The sequence below is a fragment of the Lagenorhynchus albirostris genome, chromosome 20 (genome assembly GCF_949774975.1).
Source record: "Lagenorhynchus albirostris chromosome 20, mLagAlb1.1, whole genome shotgun sequence".
NCBI lineage: Eukaryota > Metazoa > Chordata > Mammalia > Artiodactyla > Delphinidae > Lagenorhynchus > Lagenorhynchus albirostris.
This window is the reverse complement of record NC_083114.1, coordinates 45585126-45612108: the sequence shown is the minus strand read 5'-3', so window position 1 is coordinate 45612108 and position 26983 is coordinate 45585126. Positions and strand designations below refer to the sequence as shown.

General features: G+C 53.7%; 3 protein-coding genes across 7 annotated transcripts; 2 read left to right on the top strand and 1 right to left on the bottom strand.

Moving 5' to 3' along the window:
- The first annotated feature begins 4311 nt into the window (after positions 1–4311).
- On the top strand, positions 4312–14363 carry SMARCD2 (SWI/SNF related, matrix associated, actin dependent regulator of chromatin, subfamily d, member 2). Of its 4 annotated transcripts, XM_060132779.1 has the most exons (14): positions 4668–4803; positions 7567–7639; positions 9523–9707; positions 9908–9950; positions 10107–10229; positions 10992–11147; positions 11561–11656; positions 11800–11901; positions 12047–12208; positions 12375–12472; positions 12648–12783; positions 12939–13061; positions 13197–13298; positions 13425–14363. In XM_060132779.1, the coding sequence occupies exons 3-14, from the start codon at positions 9532–9534 to the stop codon at positions 13476–13478; spliced, it is 1371 nt and encodes a 456-aa protein (XP_059988762.1). In that variant the 5' UTR covers positions 4668–4803; positions 7567–7639; positions 9523–9531; the 3' UTR covers positions 13479–14363. The 4 variants fall into 4 exon arrangements, with proteins under 4 accessions (XP_059988761.1, XP_059988762.1, XP_059988763.1 ...); XM_060132778.1 differs by lacking the exon at positions 7567–7639 and having other exon boundaries at positions 4312–4803; XM_060132780.1 differs by lacking the exon at positions 4668–4803 and having other exon boundaries at positions 6910–7639.
- Positions 14364–14423: 60 nt separating this feature from the next.
- On the bottom strand, positions 14424–18961 carry PSMC5 (proteasome 26S subunit, ATPase 5). The gene is made up of 12 exons (XM_060132784.1): positions 18880–18961; positions 18273–18344; positions 16809–16878; positions 16433–16530; positions 16205–16261; positions 15895–16125; positions 15480–15606; positions 15204–15394; positions 15005–15103; positions 14814–14924; positions 14635–14721; positions 14424–14527 (listed from the first exon to the last, which is right to left on the bottom strand). The coding sequence occupies exons 1-12, from the start codon at positions 18901–18903 to the stop codon at positions 14474–14476; spliced, it is 1221 nt and encodes a 406-aa protein (XP_059988767.1). The 5' UTR covers positions 18904–18961; the 3' UTR covers positions 14424–14473.
- A 235-nt stretch (positions 18962–19196) lies between these two features.
- Positions 19197–26706, top strand: FTSJ3 (FtsJ RNA 2'-O-methyltransferase 3). Of its 2 annotated transcripts, none has more exons than XM_060132769.1 (20): positions 19197–19521; positions 19691–19796; positions 20591–20637; positions 20760–20839; positions 21251–21350; positions 21443–21637; positions 21718–21833; positions 21950–22054; positions 22142–22242; positions 22476–22556; positions 22648–22782; positions 22919–23054; positions 24211–24392; positions 24546–24666; positions 24747–25009; positions 25286–25374; positions 25467–25566; positions 25659–25842; positions 25938–26032; positions 26117–26706. In XM_060132769.1, exons 1-20 carry the CDS (start codon positions 19455–19457, stop codon positions 26307–26309), a joined length of 2496 nt encoding a protein of 831 aa, XP_059988752.1. In that variant the 5' UTR covers positions 19197–19454; the 3' UTR covers positions 26310–26706. The 2 variants fall into 2 exon arrangements, with proteins under 2 accessions (XP_059988752.1, XP_059988753.1); XM_060132770.1 differs by having other exon boundaries at positions 19505–19521; positions 19691–19789.
- The last annotated feature ends 277 nt before the right edge of the window (positions 26707–26983 follow it).

Sequence of the window (26983 nt, the reverse complement as noted above, 5' to 3'; positions counted from 1 at the left end):
ACTGAGAGGGAGGACAATGAGATACTGATTTTGGACAGATGGGTTTAAAAGACCTAGGGAGCATCTAGCAGGGAGTTGGAGATATGGATCTGAAGGTCAGGAGAGAGGTGGGAGTTGGAGTTAGAGATTTAGGGTCATCAGAAAATAGACAGTAATTGAAGGGATGGGAGTAGATGAGTATGTCTGGGTAGGTCATGTATAAAAGAGCTAAAGATAGAATGTCAGAGGACAAGCACATTTAGGGACCAGAAGAAGAGTGAGGATAAGTCAGAGATCCCAGGGGAGACCCTTATCTTTCCTCTGTTTTAGTGGTCTGTTTTTCCATTCTACCAGCAGCTCTGGGGCCAAATTCCAGAGCTAGGAGGTCACCTCTGGGAGGGTCTGAGAAGTGACCAGGAAGAGGACTCTGAGACCACAATGCCACATAGGTCTCTGAATGCACCATAACCCTCTACCTTGCATGGGGAGAGAACAAATGGTAGAATCAAGCCCCAGACCTTGGCTCCAGAGAGTACAGGAGTGTCACCTGGGCTGTAGGCCTACAGCCCACTTCTTGAATCCTGGTATCTGCTCCCACTATTGGAAGTCTGTGCTTCAGGAGTTTTACCTGCTAGACTGTGTTGACTGTGAAAATATGTGTATTGAGAACCATGACCTCAATTGGGCACACAGAAGAGGAGCTTTCTGACTTACACTTGATAATCCAGCAAAATTGATTCTGATTCTCTTCACCCTGTACTGCTTCATGCCCTTGAGTCTTACACTGTTTTCTTTACCTAACTCATTCATAACCTCTTTTGCATAACCTCCTCCAAGAAGTCTTTACTAATCCCTTTCCCCCACTAAAGGCCTCTTCTGTTTTCCCAGGGTACCTTATGAATACCTTTATCTTAGCAGTTGTCACATGGAGAAATGATCTATTTATGCATTTATTTTCTTTGCTAGAATATGTCAGGGACTGGCACATGGAAGTGTTCAATAAAGGCTTCTCAAATGGCAAATACAGCATCTGCTGCTTTACTATGCAGCCCTTTTGCTGCTGTGACTGGGCAGTGCCCCAGGCCTGCCTTCCCACCACATCCACATGGGAGATGGATGCGTCAGCTGCCTGGACGCTCCAGCGGGGACAGACTCCTCGTACAGCCCCAGAATGCTGCCATCATGATAAATTTTTCCCGCCATGACCTGACTACCACATTGTTTCTCCTGTAATTCCAACCTCCTGAGGGCCACCACACTGAGGAGTGATCCTTTGCCTGCTTGCTCTAGGGCCATCTTGCTCCAAGGGCCTTTCTCTTGTGAACTCTTTTGGGGCTATTTTGCCCACCAGACAGCTGGGCAAGGAACATTAGAGCGCATGCTGGGGATTATCCCTTTGGCTCTGGTTGTATTAAATACTTTACTATTAAACACTTTATTACATTAAATACTTCAGTTCCATTCAGTCTCTGGGCATCTGTAGATACAACAGGGTCCAGAGGTTATTGGAAAGTCCCTCTTCTGAGACCATAGAAGGTCTCAGAATGAAATTCTGAAAAGTGGTCACTGAGCAGAATAAGTATCAAGGGAAGAAGGGAGGAAGAGAAAAAGGCATTACAAGTTGAAATAACAAAGGCATGGGAATGCTGCCTCCATGACTGCAAGTCATGTAATTGGCTGTACCATTAGGTCCTACGAGGGTGGCAGTGGAAATGGCCTCCCCTCCCCACATCTCTATTGTTTCTTCAGTGTTAACTTAGTGCTCTCTTTTCACAAGGTTCTGAATTGTCTCAAAGTGAGAGATCCATTTGTCTACTGGGTGACCACCAATCGTATCTCCTTCTTCAAATCAGAGTGCTCCAGGAAACATTTTCTGATTAATCAGGCCCTACCAATCAACCTCCCTCTGAGTCCCTGTGGCACTTGCTTTTCAGTTTGAACAGTTTCTTTGCAAGTAATAACAGACCAGAGGTAAGAGAGAAATAACAGTTACCAACAAGAAGTCATATATAGTGGGTAAGTGCCTGGATTGTGGATTCTCAAGCCAGATCAGAACCAGGTTTGAATCCCAGCACCATCATAGTAAGAGCAGGCAAGTAACTGAATCTCTCTGCCTTGATTTCTAAAATAGAGGTAAAAGTAGTATTTACCTTATATGCATTGTGAGGATTAAATGAGATAATATGTGTAGTAAATGCTTAATAAATGTTAGCTCTTCTCTGCCTGCTGTCTAGGAAATCTTCTTTAACCTCTACCATGTCTTAGGTATCTGTTTTCCCCCTAACACCTTGAGGATATTATTTCATTGCAATTAGCTCATTGCTGACATTGTTTATCATTTTATCTCACTACACTTAAAGATCATTCATTTGTTTACACATACAAGGAAGGTTGTGTCAGAATTACCTGGGAGGTCTTTTTTTAAATGCAACACTGGGAGCCAATGGGTGTGTGTGTGTGTGTGTGTGTGTGTGTGTGTGTGTGTGTGTGTGTGTGTGTGTGTGTGTGTGTGTGTGTGTGTGTGTGTGTGTGTGTGTGTGTGTGTGTGTGTGTGTGTGTGTGTGTGTGTAGGGGGGTGGTTTGGCAGGGATATTTTGGAATAGCTCCCCAGGAGATTCACACTTACTACTTCCTCTGGAACTACTGTTGCTCTAGCAGCTTGAAAGTCCTGAAATGGACATTAACTGCATTGTCAAGAATTCTTTACCCACTTTGCAGTGGTGGGGAGGGGCCTTGATTCAATGACTGGAACAATTCCAGTGGTCTGTTTTCAGACTGGCAGTTAACCCACTTTTAGGGAGAAAGAGGAGAGGGATCTCTGAGAAGACCAAGAGGCAGGAAAGCAGCAGCAGCAGCAATAGCAGGGTTTATCACTGGAGGATAAAGATACCAGGAAGTACAGATGAGCAGAACTAACTAAAAAGGGTTGCACTGTAAACAGGATCTGGGGTGCTATGGTGCAAGACTTGGTTGGGGATGAAAACATACAGCAGAGAATTTGTATAATGAAGAAGTCGATCTTGGATAGTCAAAAGTGTAGTCTGAGTAACAAGAGCATTGCTTGGGAGCTCGTTAGGAATGCAGAATCTTGATCCCTACCGCAGAACCCAGGCCTACTGGATCATAATCTGCATTTTAAACAAAAGCCCCAGGTGTTTCTTATGCTCCTTAGAGTTGAAGAAGCACTGGTCTGTATCATGGGGAGAAAAATCACAGAGCACCTGGCACAGCTAAAGCACTTTATTCTGAGTACCTCTGACACAGGGCTGATTTCTGAAAAGGTACTGAATTTTTGAAAAGTGCTATAAATCCTGGAGAAGGATATTTAACTCAGGGAGGCTTCTCATAATGCAAAATTCCTTTGCCTAGAAACATTTCCTGTGGAGTAAAGTACTAGGCTTCCTTAAAGTGAGGCAGAGGCACATTCAAAATATGCGATAAGAACTCGGCGCTTGGCCAATTCAGCCCTTCACACAGCTGGATCCGGTCTGGGGCAGCCAAGTCCCTTGGCAGCTCTGCGCCACCAGGATGGGCTTTTTTTTTTTTTTTTTTTTTTGGCTGTGTTGGTTCTTCGTTGCTGCGCGCAGGCTTTCTCTAATTGCAGCGAGCAGGGGCTGTTCTTTGTTGCGGTGCACGGGCTTCTCATTGCAGTGGCTTCTCTTGTTGCGGAGCATGGGCTCTAGGTGCACAGGCTTCAGTAGTTGTGGCACACGGGCTCAGCAGTTGTGGCGCGAGGGCTCTACAGCGCAGGCTCAGTAGTTGTGGTGCACGGGCTTAGTTGCTCCGCGGCATTTGGGATCTTCCCGGACCAGGGCTCGAACCCGTGTCCCCTGCATTGGCGGGCAGATTCTTAATCACTGCGCCCCCAGGGAAGTCCCCAGGATGGGCTTTTAAAGAAAGTCAAGTTGGCAGCTGTTCTGCTGGATAGGGCAGCTGTAAGTTGTCTTTAATGCTGAAAACGTAGAAAGGATGTCTGATAGAAGTATTTTCAGGGAGCGTGGCCGTGTACCCCAGTGAGTCGGCTGCACGAAGGAGAAAGCAGCAACTACTCTTTCACTGTAGAAGCCCTCCTGACCTTTGACCTCTGACCCGCCCCGCTTTTCCGTGCGCAGCTTCCGCCCCCGCCCCTCCGATGGAGGGCCGGCCCAAGGGGTGTGGGCGGGGCTCCTGGGGGGGTCGGCGGTTAGGGGTGGTGCCTGTTGGGGGCGGGTCTCGCGAGGGGCGGGATTTGAGGAGGCATCCTCGCACTGGGCGGCTGGGTATAGGCGGGGCTTAGTGCCGGGCTGGATTAGGCGGGGCAGAGGGTTAGTTGCCGCCTCTGCGTAACTGGATACTGGCGGCCAAACCTCCGGAGGCCGGGGGAGGCAAGCGGGCCCGTAGCACATCCCGGATCCGGAATTTCCCGGGCAGGACCGGAATCAGGATCGGCCCTGCCCCAAACTGGGTTTGTGAGGAACTCGCGAACTTGGATTAGGAAATCCCGGAATCCGGATCAACAAACCCTAGAACCCGGAATTTAGAGCGGAAAGTCCCGGAGCGCGGAGCGCGGAGCGAACTCAGCGCGAAGCCCGGAGTCCGGATCGAGACACCGCCGGACGGGACGGAGCGATGTCGGGCCGTGGCGCGGGCGGGTTCCCGCTGCCCCCGCTGAGCCCTGGCGGCGGCGCCGTTGCCGCGGCCCTGGGAGCTCCGCCTCCGCCAGCAGGACCCGGCATGCTGCCCGGATCGGCGCTCAGGGGGCCCGGGCCGGCTGGAGGCGTGGGGGGCCCTGGGGCCGCCGCCTTCCGCCCCATGGGCCCCGCGGGCCCTGCGGCGCAGTTCCAGGTGAGGAGGGCGGATGGGCGGGTGGCGCCGCTAGCACGCCCGGGGCAGGGGGCGAAGGGGGCCTCGAGTGAGGGCCCTGGGGCAGCCTCCTGGATAGATGGTACAGGGGCTCTGCATGCGGATCTCACGGGGCACGGTGGGGGGCAAGGCCAGGGACCCTCGGGCTCGGCTAGGTGGTGGTGGAGTTGGGGGAGAAGGTAAGAGCTACTCTGGGGTGTAGGGTTTGAAGCAGTTAGGAGGGTCGGGGTTCTTCCTTAGAACAGGGATTCTGAGCAACTGAGAGATGGAGGCGTTGTTGGAGCTAGTGAGTTGTGGGCGGGTGGGATGAGAAGTGTAGTGTAGATTATCAGGTAAGGGGTCCTGGGAAGTGATGAGAAAGTTTTGGAAAAGGACCCTCGCTGAGAAAGCAGGTTACCCTGCATTGGTCTTGGTCCTACTCCAAGTCTGCTCTTTTTTTTTCTACTTGGGAACTGGCAGAGTTCTAGCGTGTCTGAGATGGCTCCCAGCTGCTAAGGAGGAGGAAGAAGGGCCTGGCTTCCCACGGCCACCGGAGGCAGAAGATAAGGGATTCCAGCCTGTGCAGGGGTAGTCTACTCCTGGGTCAGGCCAAGGGGCCTTCACACAGGGATGACTCTGGGTTAGACCAGAGAGGGTGGTGGACAAGCCTGAGGAAGGAGGAAAGCCCAGCCCATTCTGGACAGACTTTATTTATGGCTTTCTGCCTGGTGTCATAGTGTCCAGGAGTTAATCAGTCTGGAGGAGCAGAGAGTCTCCACTGAGCACCGCTGGTCTGCGGCTGGAGGAGCCTGCAGAGAGTTGCTTCAAAGGGTTCTGTCTTTTTTGGCTTTGCAGAGGGGCTTCTCGGGTTGCAGCTTCAAAGGCCATTGAGAGGCAGAGACTCGTTCTTAGGGTCAGTGTGTGAGGAACTCAGCCTGACACTGGGGGGGCGGGGCTTATCAGTCCCCAAGTTCATTGTTTCTGGTCGCCCCCAGAATGCTTGGGAATTGCGCCCATCCTTTTTCCCGCCACCCTCTCCACTTTTTTTTTTTTTTTTTTGGCTGCGTTGCGTCTTCATTGCTGTTTGCAGGCTTTCTCTAGTTGTGGCGAGCGGGGTCTACTCTTCGTTGCGGTGCGCGGGCTTCTCACTGCGTTGGCTTCTCTTGTTGCGGAGCATGGGCTCTAGTGCAGGCTTCAGTAGTTGTGGCACGCGGGCTCAGTAGTTGTGGTGCACGGACTTAGTTGCTCCGCGGCATGTGGGATCCTCCCGGACCAGGGCTTGAACCCGTGTCCCTTGCATTGGCAGGCGGATTCCCAACCACTGCGCCACCAGGGAAGTCCCCCCCCATTTTTAATTAGTCTTTAGGTTCTACAATGCCATATCCCAATCCATGTGCCCCAGCATTTGACACTGGCTTCTTGCTAATCTCTCAGGGCAGCTGGGAGATTTTCATGTCTCCTCTACCTCACTTGCCCAGGTAGAGGTCCCCCAAATGGATCCTCATAGAGTAGGGTACACATATCCCCCCAGGAGCCCTGGGCCCTCACTTTGTAAAGAGATGCTTCATTTGGGGGCAGTGATTTTTCCCTCTTACCCCTCATTCTCCGTCCTCCCTGTAAAGAAAACTAAGGTCTGAGTATTGACAGGGACAGATCTGGTCCCAAAGGCTCCAGCTGGGATTCATCTTTCCCATCTTGCCCTCCCCCTTGGGGATTCATGGGCCAGGGTGTCACTGAGGGATCCCTGCATCTGTCATTCTGGCTCTTGGGCGAGTTAGCTGAGGAGCCTCCCTGTGGGCCATTGGCCTGGGAAGGATCTAAGGATCTGATAGGAGCCTCTCTAGTTTCCTCAGCTTGCAGACCATGGGAAATGTGGCCTGGGGAAAGCCCCTGAGAGGATGGATTCCACAGTGATTTGTAGGGAGTGGCCTTGGGCCGGTGGCAAGGCTGAGCTGGCTGGCTGGGTAGCCCAGGCTTCTAGGAGTGGGGACCTTGGGGAAGGCACTGAGCCTCTGCTTGCCATCCAGCTGCTCAGGGTCTCCTCCTCCTCTCCCCAGGGCCGGGGTTGGGGGGGCCGGCAGTAGAGGTAGGTGCCGGGGGCGGGGGCGGTTCACTTTGGCTGAGTTTGAGGAGGATCCTGCTTGGCCTCTTTCCAAGTCCAGTTATGTGACTTCCGGGAGAAGGGATCTGAGACCTGAGGAGCGGGGGTGCCTCTCTATTGGGGTGCCTGCAGTGAGCTGGAGCTGGTGCCTGCAGTGAGCTCTCAGGCCCAAGTGGGGCGAATAGGGGAGCCTATTGATACAAGGGAAGTGACGACCCACCTTCTTACAGTGTCACAGTCTACCAAGGAGCTTAAAGAAAACAAAAAATGAAAAAAAAAAAACCCCAAAAAACACAGAGTGCTGGGTTCACGCTGGAGAGTTCAGGATATTTTCCATGTATGCAGGGGTATACGCTCTTCTCCTCCGTCCTTAGGCCCAGCCACCAGGAGCCCCAGGGCCCCAGGCGCTGAGCCGGGCGAGCGTGCTCTCTGGAGGCGCAGCATCAGGCCTGGCCTCCCGCCCCTGCTGTCCCCGGTGGTGGAGCCAGAGTCCAGCTGAGGACGTGGGCTGCTGCCGGGCTGAGGGAGAGGAGGTTACTGCCCGCTCCTGAGGCTCAGGGCACTGAGCCAGGCCTCCCTAGCTAGCCCTGCTGCAGGAAGGGGCTCAGGGAGCCCAAGCGTTCGGGGCTCTGTTCTTTTCTTTAACTCTTGGGTTGTTTTTTTAGAAGAGAAGGAGTTACTGGTGCTTCAGAGCCCAGGTGTGGAGCTTGGCCAGGCCGAGCTGGGACTTCATGAACTGTAAGCAGCCTTTCCCTGGGCCCCTTCCCCCTCGGGAGAAGCCTGGGGCCCTGGGCGAGCTGGGGGCTCTCACCCGGGAAGAGTGTGGAGCAGCGTCTGGGAGGGGCCTCTTCCAGGCCCTGCCTGTGCCGCCTGGTCTGGGGACTTCCTGTTCCGGGAGCACCTGCCTCAGCGGGTTGGGTGTTGCTCAGGAGGTTTTGTGGGCGCCCTAGTGAAGAGGCCCCGGCTCCCACTCTGCAGGCCCCCGCCTCACTTCTTCCTCCCCTTCAGCTCGGGCACTGGTGGGAAAAACTCGAATCTAGGGTGCGTGGGGTTGGGCTCTCAGGTGTGGCCACCCTGAGTTTTTTCTGTCATCTCTAGCTGTGGCTCATTAAGGCAGAGAAGCAGGCTGACTGCCTCTCAACAGCTCCGATGACTCCCTTCCTGATGAGGAGAGACTTGTGGCAGGACTCCAGAGGTCCCAGACAGAGCCCCCCACATTGAACTCCATCCTCCCAAACGCTTCCTTCATGCCTCACTCCTTTCTCCTCCCCCCCCCCAACTCTGGGTCATGTTTCTGTCCGTCTCTGCATCTGGTCAAGAATCTGACCCTCCTTGGAGAGAACAGGGGTTGAGTGCTGGCTGAAGAGGTGGAGCAGGAATCTCCCGGTGCTGGGGGGGCGGGGGTCCTTTGATTTGGTGCGAGTCCCCACCCAGCCTGGCTTGGTTGGCTGGTCCTGGCGGTTGCATAATCTGGGCCTTGGGGCCAGCCCTGTGAAGCTGCCAGGGACAGTGTGTACGAGGCAGAGCTGCCAAACAGGCCTTGCAGGCAGCAGCCTCTGGGAAGGGGCGGGGGTTACTCCCCGAGGGGCTCCACAGAGATGCTGGGGAGCCTGACCCCGGTGGGAAGTCCTTCTGCAGGCTTCTAAGGAAGCCACCTCTCATTCAGATTCCTCTGCTGATCCTAAGACTTCGATCCTTTCGTCCCCTGACCATCTTACCTCCCTCCTGCAGCTTGGGATGGCCAAGCCAGCCCTAGCCTCCAGGCGGTGGGTGCGTGGGCCTCGCGCAGAGGCCAGGTGCCAGCCGCTCTCTCGCGCAGCAGCCACGGCTTCCCCTTCAGGGTCTCCGGCGTAGGGGCTGGGGGCTGGGCAGTGGGGAGGTGAGAGAGGGTCCAGTTGTGGGTGGTGAGTAGGGGCCACGTGGCGGCCAGATGGTCTCTGTACTCCGCCTGAGGCCCCCCACTGGCTGGGACAGGCTCCACGCCATCCCGCTGCGGCTTGCTCACCTGGGCTTCCACTGCCTGATGGGCTCGCCAGCCTGTTGGACTGCCTTTCTCCTCTTAGTCACACCACCAGGCTGGCGACAGGATGGGTGTTGCGGCTGTGACCGTCAGCCTGCTCCCCTCACACTGCACCCAGCCACCTGGCCACGATACTGCCCCCAGGCTTCTCCCTCAAGTTGGGGGAAGGAGCGGATGGGAGTGCTTGGTGGGACCATCTGAGAGCCTCAGGAGTGCCTTGAAGCTGGCTGGTCCCAGGGAGCAGGGGCATAGTGTGCTAGGGCCGGAAGGTGGCTGGAAGTGGCGATGGGCCCTGAAGAACTCCCCCAGGCCCTTCTTCTCTCTGCAGGCAGGATTCTCCTCCCACCCCTGGGCTCTGCAGGCCTCATTCGCTGGCACGGCTGCCAGGGCGGTTGAAGGGGGCGGGGCAGGTGTGGTTTACACTTCTGCTCTCAGGCGCCTGCTCCCCTTTGTTCTTGGCACTCCTGCCCGGGCTCCGCGGGCTCTGCCGTGTGCTGCTCAGGGCTGGACCTGGCTGAGCAGAGGGATGGAGGGAATGGGTTACGGGCCCCATAGGGCCCCACCGCTGACCTGTGCATCTCCGTTGGCTCACTTCCCCCAGAGGCCTGGCATGTCACCAGGGAGCCGGATGCCCATGGCTGGCTTGCAGGTGGGACCCCCTGCCGGCTCCCCATTTGGCTCAGCTGCTCCACTTCGACCTGGCATGCCACCCACCATGATGGACCCATTCCGAAAACGCCTGCTTGTGCCCCAGGCTCAGCCCCCGATGCCTGCCCAGCGCCGGGGGTAAGACCATCCTGTTTCTCCCACCCCATCTAGTGCAGCTCTAGTGGTAACAGATGGTTTCCTTCTGTCCTAAGAGCTTCGATGATTGAGGAAGACTCCCAGGTCTCCTGGGGGAAGGTCCTGGGGACTGGAGAGGTAGATGGCGAGTGGGGGAGGTACGTTGGACCATTGACCTCTTAAGTGGGTTTCTGTCCTCCCAGGTTAAAGAGGAGGAAGATGGCAGATAAAGTTCTACCTCAGCGAGTGAGTATGTTGGGAGGGGGCCTAGGAGGCTCACCCAAGGGCTGGTTGGCTGAGGGTGGAGTGAGTCTCCCCTAACCCTGGGGTGAGGGAGAAATGGAGGAAGGAACCAGAGCTGCAGCTGAAACAAGCTGATGAACCCCTTCTCCCTTCCTCCAGATTCGGGAGCTTGTCCCAGAGTCTCAGGCGTACATGGATCTCTTGGCTTTTGAGCGGAAGCTGGACCAGACCATTGCTCGAAAGCGGATGGAGATCCAGGAGGCCATCAAAAAGCCTCTGACGGTGTGTGCAGCCCCAGCTACTTCTGGGCCTTGCCAGGCTTCTCTGCCTCTCCCTGGCCTTGTTTTCCAGGGGCCAAGCGAGGGTCTGTGATGGGCTAGAGCAGGATTTTTCACATTGTAGGATACAGCCCATTGAGCATGAACTCAATTTAGTGTGGTGGGGCCAGCACGTTCTCAATGAAATATAACATAGTAGAAATTATAATAATTCTTCACAGTAGTAAAGGACTTAACGACATTTTTATTTCATGTATTTATGTGTGTAGATCCTGGATCATGATTTAAAATGTAAATATTGTAGATCGTGGTCAGAAGTTTGAAAGGCAAAACTACAGGGTAGATGAGGATAGTTCCTGTCTTCTTCCCCCTCCCTAGAGAAGCTTCATCTAGAGCAGCCTCTTGAATGGTGAGGGCTCTCCAGGAGATGATATTCTGGGACCATCATGGGTGTTTGAGTTTCATTTAAAATAGGAGCCAGAGGCTTCTGGTTTGCCTGATAGCACCCCCTGTGTACCTCTGTCACACCACTGATCCCCCTGTGTTGGAACTGTTGGTAGTGCATCTGTCTCCCCTATGAAATTGTGAGTCCTTTGAAGGCCAGGACTGAAATTTCCTCTCCTGATTCCCAGTGCCTAACCAGGGGCCTGGCCCACAGTCACTGCTCTGTATTGATGTTGAATGAGTTCAGACGGGAAGATTGGGTAGCAGTGTTTTCCAACACACTGGTCCCCCTCTAGCTAACCGGTCGTCTTTCTCTCTTTAGCAAAAACGAAAGCTGCGGATCTATATTTCTAATACGTTCAGTCCCAGCAAGGCAGAAGGTGATAGCGCAGGAACCGCAGGGACCCCTGGGGGAAACCCCGCAGGGGACAAGGTGGCTTCCTGGGAACTCCGAGTAGAGGGAAAACTGCTGGATGATGTGAGTTGGGGAAGGAGGTGTCTGGAAGGGAGGTGGCCTGTGTGGGCCAGACAGTTGGGCACTTCCGGGGACGTCCTGCATGAGGGAGAGGGCACTGCTCACAGTTCATGCTTTGCACAGCTCTGAGCCAGTACGAGGTGGGAGATTTGTATGGTTATTACAACAGTTTTCCTGCAGATGGCAGTAAAGTGTCCTGAGGAAGGGGTGCCCCTTTCTAATTGGCTGACAGTGGGGCTGCATAGAGCCCCTTCCCTGTCTCAAGTCTCTCACTTTTCCCGGCTTCCTTCAGGGCCCAAGAATCTTCAGTACCCTGAGCTTCAGGGCTGAAACAATATTCCTCTGTTTGGGGCTTAGTATAGCTTAGGCTTGAGCGCTCATCAGCACCCCTATCTCACACCCCTTTGCATCCCCAGCCTAGTAAACAGAAGAGGAAGTTTTCTTCATTCTTCAAGAGCCTCGTCATTGAGCTGGACAAGGAACTGTACGGGCCTGACAACCACCTGGTGGAGGTGAGAGTGGGCCTAGGGTTCAGGAACACAGGGTGACATGCCAGGTGGCCAGAGAAATGGCCTTAGTCCCCTTGCAGGGCCAGGTTGTGTATGTTCATGCCCACCCCCTTGGTGATGAGCTCTGCTCCCCTCCCCCCTGCCAGTGGCACCGGATGCCCACCACCCAGGAGACAGATGGCTTCCAGGTGAAACGGCCCGGAGACCTCAACGTCAAGTGCACCCTCCTGCTCATGCTGGATCATCAGGTGACAAGTGCCCTGGGGCCATGTTTGGGGTCACAGGGACTCTCCTCTGGGGCATTGGGGCAGGTCCCTGTTGTAAAGCCTGTCCCTGTCCTATTCTTTTTTTTTCACAAGAACCCCTTCTCTGACTCCCCTCTGTCCATCCCAGCCTCCCCAGTACAAGTTGGACCCCCGACTGGCGAGGCTGCTGGGGGTGCACACACAGACGAGGGCTGCCATCATGCAGGCCCTGTGGCTCTACATCAAACACAACCAGCTGCAGGACGGCCACGAGCGGGAGTACATCAACTGCAACCGGTACTTCCGCCAGGTTAGCTGGACGCCGTCCCCCCTCTAGTCTCGCAGCCTCTGTCTTGCCTGCGGCTCCAGAGCCCCACTGGGCTAGTTCTCAGCCACGTTCTTCACACTGCCCCTGGGATGGTCCACTTCGCCGTGTGCCCACAAAGGCATCACCAACCCTCTGGTGCTCTCTCTAGATCTTCAGTTGTGGCCGACTCCGTTTCTCTGAGATTCCCATGAAGCTAGCCGGGTTGCTGCAGCATCCAGACCCCATTGTCATCAACCATGTCATTAGGTAAATGGGAAGAGGGGGAGGAAGGCTCCTCTAAGAGCAGTTTACCTTTGGCTTGAATTAAAGCCAGAGAAAAGCAGCAGGTTTGGTTTCCTGCTCCCCGAGCGTGTGCAGTTTGGCCCAGGTGGGTGGGGTGGAGCTGTGTGCTCACGCTTTCCCTCCCCTGTGTTGTGTGTAGCGTGGACCCTAACGACCAGAAGAAGACAGCCTGTTACGACATTGATGTGGAGGTGGATGACCCGCTTAAGGCCCAGATGAGCAATTTTCTGGCCTCCACCACCAATCAGCAGGAGATCGCCTCTCTTGATGTCAAGGTGGGCCCCTACCCTCACAGCCTCCTCTGGGGCCCACAGTGAGGCCAGTTAGGCTCTCAGGCATTTCCATACATGTGGCACCTTGGGATGGGATCCGAGTCCTCTGGGGTTAGGGCTGGAAACAGCCAGTCTGACACATGTACCCCTTTTCCCAGATCCATGAGACCATTGAGTCCATCAACCAGCTGAAGACCCAGAGGGATTTCATGCTCAGTTTTAGCACTGACCCCCAGGACTTCATCCAGGAATGGCTCCGTTCCCAGCGCCGGGACCTCAAGGTGTGCTCCTCTTTCCTGAGGTTGATCCCATGTTAAGCTCTGGGTGGTTGTGCCCCCATCACTATTCTTCCGGTTCCAGGGGCAGATAGATCAGGGGTGGGAATCATGTTCAGCTTTCCTCCTGGCTCTTTGCAGATCATCACTGATGTGATTGGGAATCCTGAGGAGGAGAGACGAGCTGCTTTCTACCACCAGCCCTGGGCCCAGGAAGCAGTGGGGAGGCACATCTTTGCCAAGGTGAGGCGGCTGCGCCCCATCTGCCCGCCTGTGGTTGAGCGGGACTGCACACCAGAGGGGAGGGCGAGCCGCTCACAAGCGCGGGCGGTCAGACAGGCCTGAGCCACCCGTCTCTCCCTCCTCCAGGTGCAGCAGCGAAGGCAGGAACTGGAACAGGTGCTGGGAATCCGCCTGACCTAACTGCTCAGGGATCCCTTCCTTTCTTCCCAGCCCTGGAGCCACCCCCTCCTCAGCCTGGAAGGGGACCGCCCTCTGGGGCACAGACATGTAGGATAAGGAGGGGGGAGGGGTGTCTCCTGTCACCCTCTGCTCCCCAGCTTTAGTTTCGTAAGTGTAGTGATAGGATTCCTTGTTGCTTGGTCCCAAAGCCTTATTACTTACACGTTGGCTTTAATTGGATTCACAGCAGAGGCCTCCTCTGCCCCCTGCAGGCAGGCCCAAGTAGGACCTGGAGGCTGTGCTTTGACATGGTAACCGAGACCTTTCAGAACCAAAGGCCCCTGGCTTTGCTTGTTTACAGACCCCGTTGGGGCGAGTGTCAGCGCTGGCTCTGGGGAGCTGGGCGAGGAAGAGGGGCACAGCTCACACTCTTCCTAGCCTTTCCAAACCAAAGTTCTTTGCCATTCCTACCAGCCCAGCCTTGCTGCTGGTTTTTTTTCCTTTCTTGGGTATTTGCACTATTCGTGGAGCAGGTTTTTCTATGCGGGAGCCACTTTTTTTTGTACAGGGGTAAGCTGGGGTTTTTCAGGGAGCCCTACTTGGTGTCTCCTTCCTTGTTTTCTTCTCTCAATCTATGCAAGCGGCTCTGGCCGCCATCATCTCCTGAGAGGCCAGAGGGCTGCCACCCCAGCTCTTGGGCCCGGGGGTAACGCCTCCTAGAGGGAGGGCACACTAGTTCTCTGGCGTGGCCTGAGGCATGGGTGTGTGTGGGCAGGGGTAGGTGCAGGGGAGAGATGGCGAGGACTATTGTCCTTTGGAGCTTGTTAAGGAGGGTGGGCCTAGGGCTTGGCAAGTGCCACTTCTGGCAGGTTTGGAAATTTCCAAATAAATCTTTGTTTATTGGTGGTGCCCAGACCTGGTGACTGAACAGTGCGGCCACTCATTAACAGACTCAAGTCCTCAAGGTCTTGTCCTGCAGAGCTTTATTTGAGGGACCCACACAAAGGACATCCGCCTCACTTCCACAGCTTCTTGATGGACATGTTTTTCTCACTGTCCTTTTGCATGACCTGGAGAGACAGAGCGAACATTTAAGTTAGAGACTGGGTGAACACGTGCCCCATCCCCAATGCTCCAGAGCCACCATCAGCAAAGGCAGAAAGACGGAGGCCTGTACCTTGGCTACTGCCATCTCGAAGTCCTCCTGGGTGACGTGGACTCGCCGCTCCCGCAGTGCGTACATGCCGGCTTCAGTGCACACGCCCTGAGCAGGGAAAGGAAGACAGGCGCTGGGGCTGTGCCCTGGAACCTGGAGCTTCGTGCTGCTGCCCCCATTTCCTTGGGCCCTCCAATTACCTTCACTTCAGCCCCTGATGCTCCTGGCATGAGCTCAGCAATTTTTCTCAGGTTGATCCCCCGGGTCAGGTTCATTTTCCGAGAATGGATCTTCAAAATGTCCAGCCGGGCCTAGCGATGGGAGAGGAAAAGCCTGAGCCCGTGGCCTGCCCTCACAGCCGGAGCCACTGCCAGCGCTGCCCATCACAAACCTCCTCATTGGGGGGTGGGAATTCAATTTTTCTGTCAATGCGCCCTGGGCGGAGCAGCGCTGAGTCCAGGATGTCAATCCTGTTAGTGGCCATGATGACCTGAGTAGACAGAGCAGGTGGCGTCAGCTAAGCCCTTCCTGAGGCTGCAGCCTCACCCGGGGCCTTCCCGTGGCTCCTCCCACAGCCGACCCCACTGCACCTTGATGTTCTTGGTGGCCTCGAAGCCATCCAGCTGGTTGAGCAGCTCCAGCATCGTGCGCTGGACTTCACTGTCCCCTCCGGAGCCTCCCTCCAGCCGGGAGGAGCCGATGGAGTCGATTTCGTCCATGAAGATGATAGATGGAGCGTGTTCTCGGGCCATGACAAACAGTTCCCTCACCATTCTTGCCCCTGCACAGAGGCCAAGCTGGCGTTAAGCTGATGGGCCCCCCAGCCCCCGCCGCCTTATAGTTTTCTTGTTTCTGGCCACAGTTACCTTCCCCGATGAATTTCTGCACCAATTCAGACCCAGAGACACGAATGAAAGTACAGTCTGTATGATGAGCCACAGCCCGGGCCAACAGTGTCTTCCCAGTGCCTGGGGGTCCGTACAGCAGCACTCCCTAGAGAACAACAGGACTCAGGGCAAAAAGCTGGCCTCCATGTTTCATTCAATGAACATTTATCGAGTGTGTGCACTGTGCTAGATCCCGTATTAGATGCTAGAGATAAAAAAATGAATGTCAAGGCCCCTTCTGGAGCTTATAACCAAACCACTTGGGTGGCCTGGCAGCATCTCTCCCCCAGCCCCTCGGCATGGGGAGGGCCAGCGTAAGCAGGCTCCAGTCTATCCAGCCTGGGGCATGAGATATACAGTAGCAGCACGGTCCTCCCATAGAAGCCCTGCTCACCTTGGGCTGCGCGATGCCCAGCGCTTCAAAGAGCTCAGGATGCTTAACGGGCAGCTCAATCACTTCTTTGATCTCCTTGATCTGCTTGTCCAGGCCACCAATCATCTCGTAAGTTGAATCTGGCACCTTCTCCACCATCATCAGTGACACCAGTGGGTCTACCTTGTTGGGCAGGATCTTGTGCAGAGTGTAGCTGTCATTTCTGAGGGCCACCCGGCAATTGGGTGTCACCTGGGTGAGGAGAGAGAGGTTCAGGAAGTGGTGTGGTGAGAGCTGACCCCCCACCTCCCACCTCCCCAGCTGCACTCACATCATTGATGTCGATGTTCTTATCTACGTCTACGACAAACTTGCCCTCAGGATGTACCTAGAGAAACAACGGCTCATGACCTTCCTCCCCGACAGCCACCAAATCACCGACCTCGCCCAGGAAGACACATGAGTCTTACAGTAACGTGAGAACAGTGTCCTCACTACACACAAAGGTATGGGAATGCAGTGGGCAACGGGCTGGTCCCTGGGGTCATGTTGCCTTTACCTTAACCAACACTTTCTTCTTATCCATGGCCCGGACTACTTCTCCCACATAGGAGCCCTGTTCCTGCAGCAGCTGTAGCTCTTCCCGCAACAGGCGAACTAGATGCGAAACAGACACAATGGCCACCCAGATTCTTTGGTGTCCCCCACCTATGACTTGATTCAACATGCATGAACTAAGCACCGTTGTAAAGTTTTGAAGGGAAGGCCTCAAAAAAAAAAAGTCAAAGTTCAGGTCTTTAAGGAGATTATGATGGGGCTGAGGAGAGAGATGTGCATGTAAACAGAGCATCATCTTGGACTGGGAAAAGCAATAGGCACCAATGTAAAGACTCACTTCAAACTGCCCACACAGCCTTCCCATCCTTCCCCCTCACCTTTTGCATTAAGCTCATTCCTCTGTGCCTGCAGCCTCCGGAGATTTTGGCTCTTATCATTCACAATCAGCTGTGGAGGACAAGAAGCAAAGGGTGGAAAACAGTAGGCAATTAAGATCTTGGCCGAAACCCTCATAGGCTGATATGAGCTAAACGAGGAAGGAGCACAAGGCACCTGCATTCTCCATTCAGATTCTCCAATATGATTCTAACGACCCTATCCTGTCCTCCAAGAGTCCCTCTGGAGTGTAGGACAACCACAGGAAAAAAAGGCTGCTTGTCTAATACTGGTCCAGGAATAACAAACCGTAGTGGAGAAGAATTAACAGCTGGCTCACATAGTCAGTTTCTTGCAGACTGGTAACATGGTAGAGTGGGAAGACCTCTGAGTCAGAAGCCTAAGTTCTAGCCCCATTGCTGGCAATTAACAGTTGGGTAAAGCCAATGAAAGCTATGTTAAAGATCTAGATCTGTTACCAAACTGCAAGCATCACCTATCCTGCCTCTTTTCAGGACTAACGTGAGAAGCAAATGAAAGCACACGTAATGCATTTCAAAAATGACAAACCAGACTTCCTTGGTGGCACAGTGGTTAAGAATCCGCCTGCCAATGCAGGGGACACAGGTTCGAGCCCTGCTCTGGGAGGATCCCACATGCCGCGGAGCAGCTAATCCTGTGCGCTACAACTACTGAGCCTGCACTCTAGGGCCTGCGAGCCACAACTACTGAAGCCCGTGCTCCGCAACAAGAGAAGCCACCGCAATGAGAAGCCCGCGCACTGTAACGAAGAGTAGCCCCACTCGCCGCAAAGAGAGAGCCCGCGTGCAGCAACGAAGACCCAACACAGCCAAAAATAAAAATAAATAAATTTTAAAATATATATATATATCATAGTCTCTTCTAAAAAAAAAGTGACAAACCAAATATGATACCTACAAATGTACCTGGAGTTCAGAATTTTTCCTTGTGGCTCTCCTCCATCCAACTGACATTATTTTCCTTATTTCTGTGGTCCCTGCTCCCTGTTTAGGCTAGAGCACTGGGTTGTCCAGTTCCTTTTCATTCAGTCCTACGGAATCAGCATTGTCCAGACTCCTCAATTCTGTCTTCCCTCACTCTGCCCCAACCCTCCCTCTGATAAATCTCATCTTCTGATCCTATGTCTTCTCTTTTATAAGAAACCCTCTCATTCAGGCTTCTTCTAAGAAGAATGACTTTTGGCTGGGGGTACCTTTTACGTTAAAATTTGACTTATAAAGATGTTTAATGAACTGTGAATACTACCTTCAAAATGATGAGACTTGAGAGGAGCAAGAGGCTGTTAACTTCATATACTTCATACCGTTGGCTTGTTACTTCTTCCACTGCGCCCCCAGTGGAATTATATGGATTTGCAGAAATCCGTTCCATCAATCCCTCATCCCCCTTCTAGCTCCCTCTGGACCTTTGGAGTCCGTTCTCACCTGGAGTTCTTCAATCTTGGACAGATAATACTGGCGGAGTCCACTGCCTGCCTTCCCCTCTTCCAGCTCCATCTGAAGACACAGTGTAATTAGTTACCAACAGGTTAAACATCCAAGGGATAAAGCTACTTCCAGCTTGGATTTCGGAGATTTAAGATTTGGGTTCTAAGCCCTCACTCCATCTCTTCGGAACCATTTCTCGTGACTAAACTAAAACAGAATGAGAACGGTGCCTACCTCTTAAGACTTCCAGAAGGATCAAGAGACGACACACCCGGGAACGCTACACAAACCCCAGGTGTTATTACTACAGGAGGAGCCAGCAGGAAGGACGTGTCCCCCGACTCCCTCGACTCGCGGAAGGATGGGTTCCCGCTCCCACCGCTCCTCTCACTTACTCAGCTTCCACCGGGTCTTCCACTCCCGGCCCTGCCTTGACCCGCCGGGGGCGGCGCTGACACAGCAGATCCGGTCCCAGGTAGGGCCCAGTCTAGACTGGCCCACCCACCCCCACTCCCCCCACCCTCTTGCCCCGACCGGCTGCCCACCTCGGATCACACCTGTTTCGCATCCAGCCCCAGTCCCCGCCCGACCACCGCCGCCATACCTGCTCTGGTCCGTCAAGCGCCATCTTCCCTCTTCCGCGGCCGGCATCAGAGCCGCCTTGGCGCGCAGGCGCAGAAGCAGGGGCTTGGGGACCGAAAAACCAAGGCAGAGAACAGTTCCGGGTCAATGGGCGGGGTGTGAGGACAGACGGTAACTTAAACAGGGGCCATGAGGGGAGGGGCGGCGGTACGCGAGATCAGGAGCTTTGAAAAGGGTTAGCAGAACTCCTAAATATTACTCTCCAGAAATTCGGTTTTGGTTAAAGTAACCATTTCTCCTGGTGCCAGCTTCCAACGTATAAAACCTGGGGACAGAAAATTTTTGTGGCCACGCTCAAAATGGCGGAAAACTTGGAGCCGGGGACGCGAGTGACGCAAGCGGAAGCGGAAATACGTTTGCTGCCCACACGTGCCGCTTCACGGGTGGTAGAAATGGTGCTGGGTGGTGGTGAGTAGTGTGGACTGAGGCTCCGAGTGTGTGTGCGACGGCGAGTGGGAAACGAAGAGCGGAATCTAGTGCTCCGGGAAGAGACGTCCCAATTTCTGCTTTCTCTCCATATTGAGTGGCGCTCCCACCATGGGCAAAAAGGGCAAAGTCGGGAAGAGCCGGCGAGACAAGTTCTATCACTTGGCAAAGGAGACGGGTGAGTCAGGGTTCGCGCCGTCTGCGAGCGGGCGTTCCACCAGTCTTGGCCGGTTCGCCCCCTTTCCGAATATTGAGTTTTTCTTCCGTAGAAAGGGTGGTGGGTCGTAAGGCCGCAGAAATCCCGCTGGGAAAGCGCTTCACGGGCCTTACTTTGTCGCCGCCTCCAGGTTACCGTTCCCGCTCTGCTTTCAAGCTGATCCAGCTGAATCGCCGCTTTCAATTTCTGCAGAAAGCCCGAGCCTTGCTGGACCTGTGCGCTGCACCAGGTGGATGGTGTGTAACACCCGGCACCTGACGCTCCTTGTGGACGCGTTCTGGATTCCAGCCCTGGATGATTGAGCGTTGCATTTGGGGTGGGAGGGAAACAGTAATACCAACCTCAAATTTCTCTACTCCCCAGAACGTAAACTGCAGGGGGAAAGATTTGGACCGTGTACTTACGATATGATTGGCTGATACCGACCAGGGTTCTTGGTTTTCCCCAATCAATAGAAATGGACTAGAGGCCAGACAAGAAATTCAGGCAAGGTTTTCTTGGGGCCCCTGCTGCAGCAGGGAGGAGCGAAAACAAGTAGCAGGTTCCCTTGCTAGCCAGCTCCCCAAGGAGGGGGCTGGCTGGTTCCTTATATAGCGTGAAGGTGGGGGTGTGTCCGGGGGTCCGGCCTGAGGGGCGGCTTAGGTGGTTTGCCCACCCCCTTTGGTGGAGCTGAGTGCTGGGGGGCATGTGCAGTGCCCTGCTGCCTACACCCTGTTTTTGCTCCCAACTCTTCAGAAGTGACAGTGGGGTGGTGTCTTTTTTGTGTGTGTCCATAATTTTTGTCTTCTTGTCCATAATTCACCCCAACTGGGTATGCATGCAATGTTTAGTCCCTTATAGTTTCTTTGTATTCTGTTGCTCGAGTTGTTTTGTCCAGGTGCAAGTATTGCAGCAAAGGGTCCGAGGTCCCAGCCTGTCTCGTTTCCACTGCACTTAGCAGGGACCCCTAACACCGGGGATGAGAGATCACATTGCTGAGGGAGGGGAAGGGACAGTCCAGGGTGTTTTAATCTTTACTTCTCTTTTATAGGCTGCAGGTGGCCACCAAGTTTATGCCTGTATCCAGCCTTATTGTGGGTGAGTGACAGGTGGTGCTCCTGGATGTTCCAGGGGGTGGGAGTGTGAGACCCTGTGTTCTGCATTTCCTTTCTCCCTGCTTGAGACAACCTTTTGGAATACTCTGCCCTAATACCTTCTAGGAGTGGATCTGGTTCCAATCAAGCCTCTTCCCAATGTGGTGACACTCCAGGAGGACATCACAACAGAACGCTGTAGGCAGGTAATAGGAATCTCTCTTTTCCTGTTCCCTTTATATGTAGACATCCACATTCATTCCTCTTCCCACCCTGATCCCCTGAAGGCACGTTTTTCCTGTTAACCATGCCTTGAGCAGTGCCTGCATGTTGTTTATAAGGCCCATAATATTGCGTGTCCGCCCAGCCTTTATTTATTCAGAAAGGAGGTCTTTGGAGTTGGAGGAAGTGCAGAGATTTCAGTGACATCCTTTCCAGCGAATTCACTAGTAGACTGTAAGGTCCATGAAAACAAACGTGTTATTTTTGCTATTGTTGTATCCCCTGTCCATGGCACAGGATTTGGCCGTGGTGGGCACTCAACAGCTGGCTGAATGAAGGGCTCCATTCGTAGCCATTTCTGTATTTCTGTTGGCTGTGGTTTCTCTCCTCTGTAGGCCCTGAGGAAGGAGCTGAAAACCTGGAAAGTTGATGTTGTGCTCAATGACGGGGCCCCCAATGTCGGGGCTGGCTGGGTCCATGATGCTTACTCACAAGGTGCCGGGATCGGGGGGCATGGAGCTGAGGGTGGAGGTGGGCATGCCCTCTCAGGCTGCAGAGGTCCTCAGCTAACTGTCTCCCCCCCACAGCCCATTTGACACTGATGGCTCTGCGTTTGGCTTGTGATTTTCTGAGCCGTGGTGGCTGCTTCATCACAAAGGTTTTCCGTTCCCGTGACTATCAGCCCTTACTATGGATTTTCCAGCAGCTCTTCCGCCGTGTCCAGGCCACCAAGCCCCAAGCCTCTCGTCATGAATCTGCAGAGATCTTTGTCGTCTGCCAGGGTGGGCATAACTTCCCTTGTTCTCTTGATTTAGTCTCCCACCTACCAAAGCACACTTTCTTATATATCCTATTACCTTAGGATTCCTGGCTCCTGACAAGGTCGACAGTAAATTCTTTGACCCCAAATTTGCCTTCAAGGAGGTTGAAGTTCAGGCCAAGACTGTTACTGAATTGGTGACTAAGAAGAAGCCAAAGGTGTGTTTGGCGAGTGGGGGCCACCCTCAGGTCCTGGGACTCGGGAGGTTGGGCCTGGTCAATCCTACAGACACCCCAGAAGGGACTGCTCAACATTCATTATTTCCCTTCCTAAGGCTGAAGGCTATGCTGAGGGTGACCTCACACTCTATCACCGAACTTCAGTCACCGACTTCCTCCGAGCTGCCAACCCTGTTGACTTCCTTTCCAAAGCCAGTGAAGTGAGTCCCCAGACTCGAGGGGTACGAGGGAGCCCCAGAAACATGGCCTGAACACCTCCCCTGACTCTTTTCCCTCCTCCCGAACAGATCTCGCTAGACGATGAAGAGTTGGCACGGCATCCAACTACCACTGAGGACATCCGGGCGTGCTGTCAGGATATCAGGGTGCTGGGGCGTAAGGAGCTCAGGTTTGCACTGGGGGTGGGCATAGGTGCTGTGAGCCCCGAAGGCAGGGGACAGCCCTTGAAGGACGTGACGCTGGGTCTCTGGGAACAGGATGCTGCTGTGTTAGAGGTTTGGGGTGGGGGCCTGAACCTTAGGACTTCTGTGGCTCAAACGTGAAATTCGGGGTATGGGCCCAAAACGAGGAGGTGAGGACAAAAGGGAGACAGCAAGGTCAGGAATGGTATCTCTGGGGCAGGTCCCTACTGAACTGGAGAACGAAGCTTCGGCGGTATGTGGCCAAGAAACTGAAAGAACAAGCAAAGGCACTGGACATCAGGTGAGGAGGGAGCTAAACCAGGGCAATTGTTGACTGGGTGTTGAGGGGAAGCATCTGGGAAAATAACCGACTCCTGCAACTACTCTGTCAGCCTCAGCTCAGGGGAGGAAGAGGAAGGTGAAGAGGAGGGGGCCGCAGCTGGGATGGGGCCGCAGCCCTCGGAGGAGGAGGAGCTGGACCGGACCCTGGCAGAGATGAAGGCCCAGGAGGTGGCGGAGTTAAAGAGGTGAGGGGAGCTGGGGAGGAGCTTGGGGAACCGCAAGGCAGAGTCCCTCGGTGGGTGAAGATGGGGAGAGAGCGTGAAGGCACGGATGGGGATCTTCAGAGCTGGGCAGCTTTAATTCCTCAAACCATACCCTCAGGAAGAAAAAGAAGCTGCTGCGTGAGCAGAGGAAGCAGCGGGAACGTGTGGAGCTGAAGATGGATCTTCCCGGGGTTTCCATCGCAGATGAGGGGGAGACTGGCATGTTCTCCCTGCGCACCATCCGGGGTCACCAGGTGAGGCGGGGTTTGGGGCCCACTGAGGGGACAGGAGGATCTGTTTGGGTATTTGGAGTTGGGGCGTCGGATGTCTTTTTGGTAAGTGTGCTGAAAGATCATGGCTCATGGTTGCTGTCTTCACCCGTAAATGACGTGATATGGGGAGATTGGGAAAAAAACAAGAGCCTTGTGTCTCAAAGGCCGGGAAAGAACACACCCCTAAAATAATGAAAGTAGGAAGATTTGTGAGTGTGGCGTAGATTTATCCTTGTAGAACTAGAATATCAGAACCAAGAGGCCCGCGTTGCAGGAAGCTCAGGTTATAGGCGATGCAGCCAGGGTGCCTGGGTTACGAGCACGTGTGAGGGAGGGTCTCCCTCAAGAGGGGCACAGCGTTCTTCAGTTGACTGAGACCAAGTTAGCACCTTGCTGCACCTGGCTGCGGGATGGTGCTTTCTGCCGAATACTGGAGTCTGCTTTTCCTGGTAAAAGCAGCATCACAAACAATGAGCTTTCGTGGCTCTCGTGTGGGAAGGTAGTAACCAGCTCGTATTGTTGAGGGGGCAGTAGAGCACAGTGGTCCTGGAGCAGACTACCACTTATGTGCTCTCTGCCTCAGTTTCCTCATCTGTAAAAGAAAATGATAGACCTACCTACTAGCGTTTTTGGAAGGAATAAAAAAAAGATGGTGTAATTCCTGGTATGTGATTCAAGAAATAGCTATAGTTGCCACGAGGAAAACAGATCTTGGAGTTGACATTATTAGTGAAACAGTGCTTCCTGTTAGATGTATACGGCATGGGCTTCTTTATTCAGTGGAAACAAGAGTTGTAGATGTTATTCGCTGGTGATAAGGTGCCTTCTGAAAGTAATTTTTTAAAAAGCAGTGTTTTAGAACATTTTAAAATCGGACGCTAATTAGACCGTGGGGTACTTTTCCATAAACCTGTTTCTGCTACCACTGAAGAAGACACAGCTGAATGATCTGGCCTAGAGTGGCATGTTTTAAATGGTTAATCCCATCACTTCCCTGTCTGTAAAAGAAGATATTATGTACTTGACACAGTGTGTTTTCTAGCGTTGCTGAGGATAAACTAAGGTGATGAATATGGAGGAAAAAAGCAGTATGTACCTTGTTAGTGCCCTTGATCTCTGTTTCTCTGTCAAACCTCAGTTGTTAGAGGAGGTAACACAGGGGGACATGAGTGCTGCAGACACGTTTTTGTCTAATCTGCCAAGAGATGACATCTACATATCAGATGTTGAGGAGGAGGATGATACATCTCTGGATAGTGACCTGGATCCAGAGGAGCTGGCAGGAGTCAGAGAACCTCAGAGTCTAAAGGACCAAAAGTGGTAAGGAGGGGGGAGGGGTGTGGGGAGGTGTCTGCAGGGCACCCTCAGCTCAAGTCCGAAGCAGAGCTGGTGGCGGGGCTTGCCAGTTGGAGTGTGGGCAGCAGCAAGCCCTCCAGGGCACTGACCCTCCACCCACTTTCCTTGGGTGTACAGTGTACGGTTTGCTGAAGTGCAAGATGGTAAAGAGGAGGAGGAAGAAGAGAATCCATTGCTGGTACCATTGGAGGAGAAGGCACTACTGCAGGAAGAACAGGCCAGCCTGTGGTTCTCAAAGGTGAGCAGAGGCTGGTGGCCAAGACAGACAGGGACTGGCATTCCCTGGGCAAAGGGTGCCTGACGATTTCCCCATCACAGGATGGCTTCAGCGGGATTGGGGATGATGCCGACGAGGCCCTGGAGATCCGTCAGGCCCAGCTGTTGTACGAGAGCCGCCACAAGGGGCAGCTGCCACCACCGCCTTCCGGTGTGAAGATGGAGAACAAACCCCCCCCGTGCCAGGATGAGGCCCCTGAGAGGGCAGAGGCTCCTTCAGGGACAGAGGCTGCCACTGGCCCTGGCGGGGAAGAGAGAGATGACAGTTCTGACAGTGACAGCAGTAGCAGTGAGGGTGAAGAGAGGTGAGTGGTTGCAGCTGATGGGAGAAGAGCTGAAGAGGAAGCAGCGATTGTAACCAGTACTCTGTAATTGGGAGTTTGCAGCTCTGACTGCAGATGGAGAACTTTAAATGCTGATGATTCTAACTTGAGTGGTCTGCAGTACAGCCTGGGTGGCAAGATTTCTGGAAGTTCCCCAAGCATTTTTAACTAAGAACCAGGGGTGAGGGGAGTAGGAGTGGGCCCGAGTGGTGTGGCTAACGGTGAGACATGCGTGCACGGTCCTCCTCCCTCCCACAGCTGGAAACCACGCGGCAGGAAGAAGCGAAGCCGTGGGCCTAAGTCAGATGATGATGTCGGGTTTGAGGTCGTGCCTATCAAGGACCCAGGCGAGAGCTCTGCACCTACTAGAATGGGAGGCAACATGGAGGGGTCAGTGTTGGGGACTGAGCTTTGACTTCCTTCCTTCTTCCCTCTCTAGTGAAACATCGGATACTGGACCCTGAAGGCCTTGCTCTAGGTGCTATTATTGCTTCTTCCAAAAAAGCCAAGAGGGACCTCATAGATGACTCCTTCAGCCGGTAGGGGGCAGAAGGTCCCGAGAAGGGGTGGGGCGAGGAAGAGGGAAGGAATGATTTCTTTGAAAGCCTAGATTGGTGTCCTCTCCACCAAGGTACACATTTAATGAGGATGAGGGGGAGCTTCCAGACTGGTTTGTGCAGGAGGAAAAGCAGCACAGGATACGACAACTGCCTATTGATAAGAAAGAGGTGGAGCATTACCGGAAACGCTGGCGGGAAATCAATGCACGTCCCATCAAGAAAGTGGCTGAGGCCAAGGCCAGGAAGAAACGGAGGGTAAGCAGTGGGGCTGCCTGAGATTCTGGGTGGGTGGGGCAGGGGTAGGAAAAGAGGTCAACCTGACCGAGGTTCCCCCACCCCCCCCCCCACAGATGCTGAAGAAGCTGGAGCAAACCAAGAAGAAGGCAGAAGCTGTGGTCAACACAGTGGACATCTCAGAACGGGAGAAAGCGGCACAGCTTCGAAGGTGAGGGGCAGGGGGGTCACCCACAAAGGTACACGGGGGTGAAGGAGTGGTGGAAAGTCTCTAACCTGTGTCTTCCATTTACAGTCTCTATAAGAAAGCTGGGCTTGGAAAGGAGAAACGCCAAGTCACCTATGTTGTAGCCAAAAAAGGTGTGGGCCGCAAAGTGGGCCGGCCAGCTGGGGTCAGAGGTCACTTCAAGGTGGTGGACTCGAGAATGAAGAAGGACCAAAGAGCACAGCAACGGAAGGAGCAGAAGAAAAAGCACAAACGGAAGTGAGCGGAGCCACCAGAACCTCTGAGGGACTGACTGTAAGGACGAGGAGCGATTCGGTACGGCTTCTGGCCTCCTTCGTACCAGCCCTACCCACCCTTGCCTGCACGGCAGTCGTCTGAAGAGACCGATTTGAGGTACCTGAACTCGTGGTGGCCCTGGGCAGTGAGGGGGACATCTTCCTGGCTGGAAGAAAGGGCTCCCGTTAAAGCCCCGCTAAAATGTCTTGTCGGTGCTGTCAGAGCCCACAACCCTTCTGTGGTGCTGGGCGAGAAGTCACACCATTTTTAGATCCTAAGGCGAAGTTCAGTGGCATTCACTGTAGTCTATTCTTGGGCAAGTGGGCCTCTCAAGTCAAGTCTTCCCCCATTATCATCTGAATAAAACCAGGATGATTGATTGATAGATGTCTGACAACAGTTTAGTTCCTGGTAACTTGATAACTCAAAAAACATCTGGGTGTTCACACCATGTGCACTGTTCTAAATCATATTTAATATGTCCCGACTCATGGTGAAGTAGAAATGACAAGCAATCCACAGGTCCCAGTAGTAAAACATTTACTAGAGCAAGCAGAAAGGAATGCACATCTTAAAGAAACCTTCACGAAGTCACAAAATTTGATGTATGTGTATTTCTTTTCCTTTTATAAACAAGATAGAACAAAAATCGTCAAAATC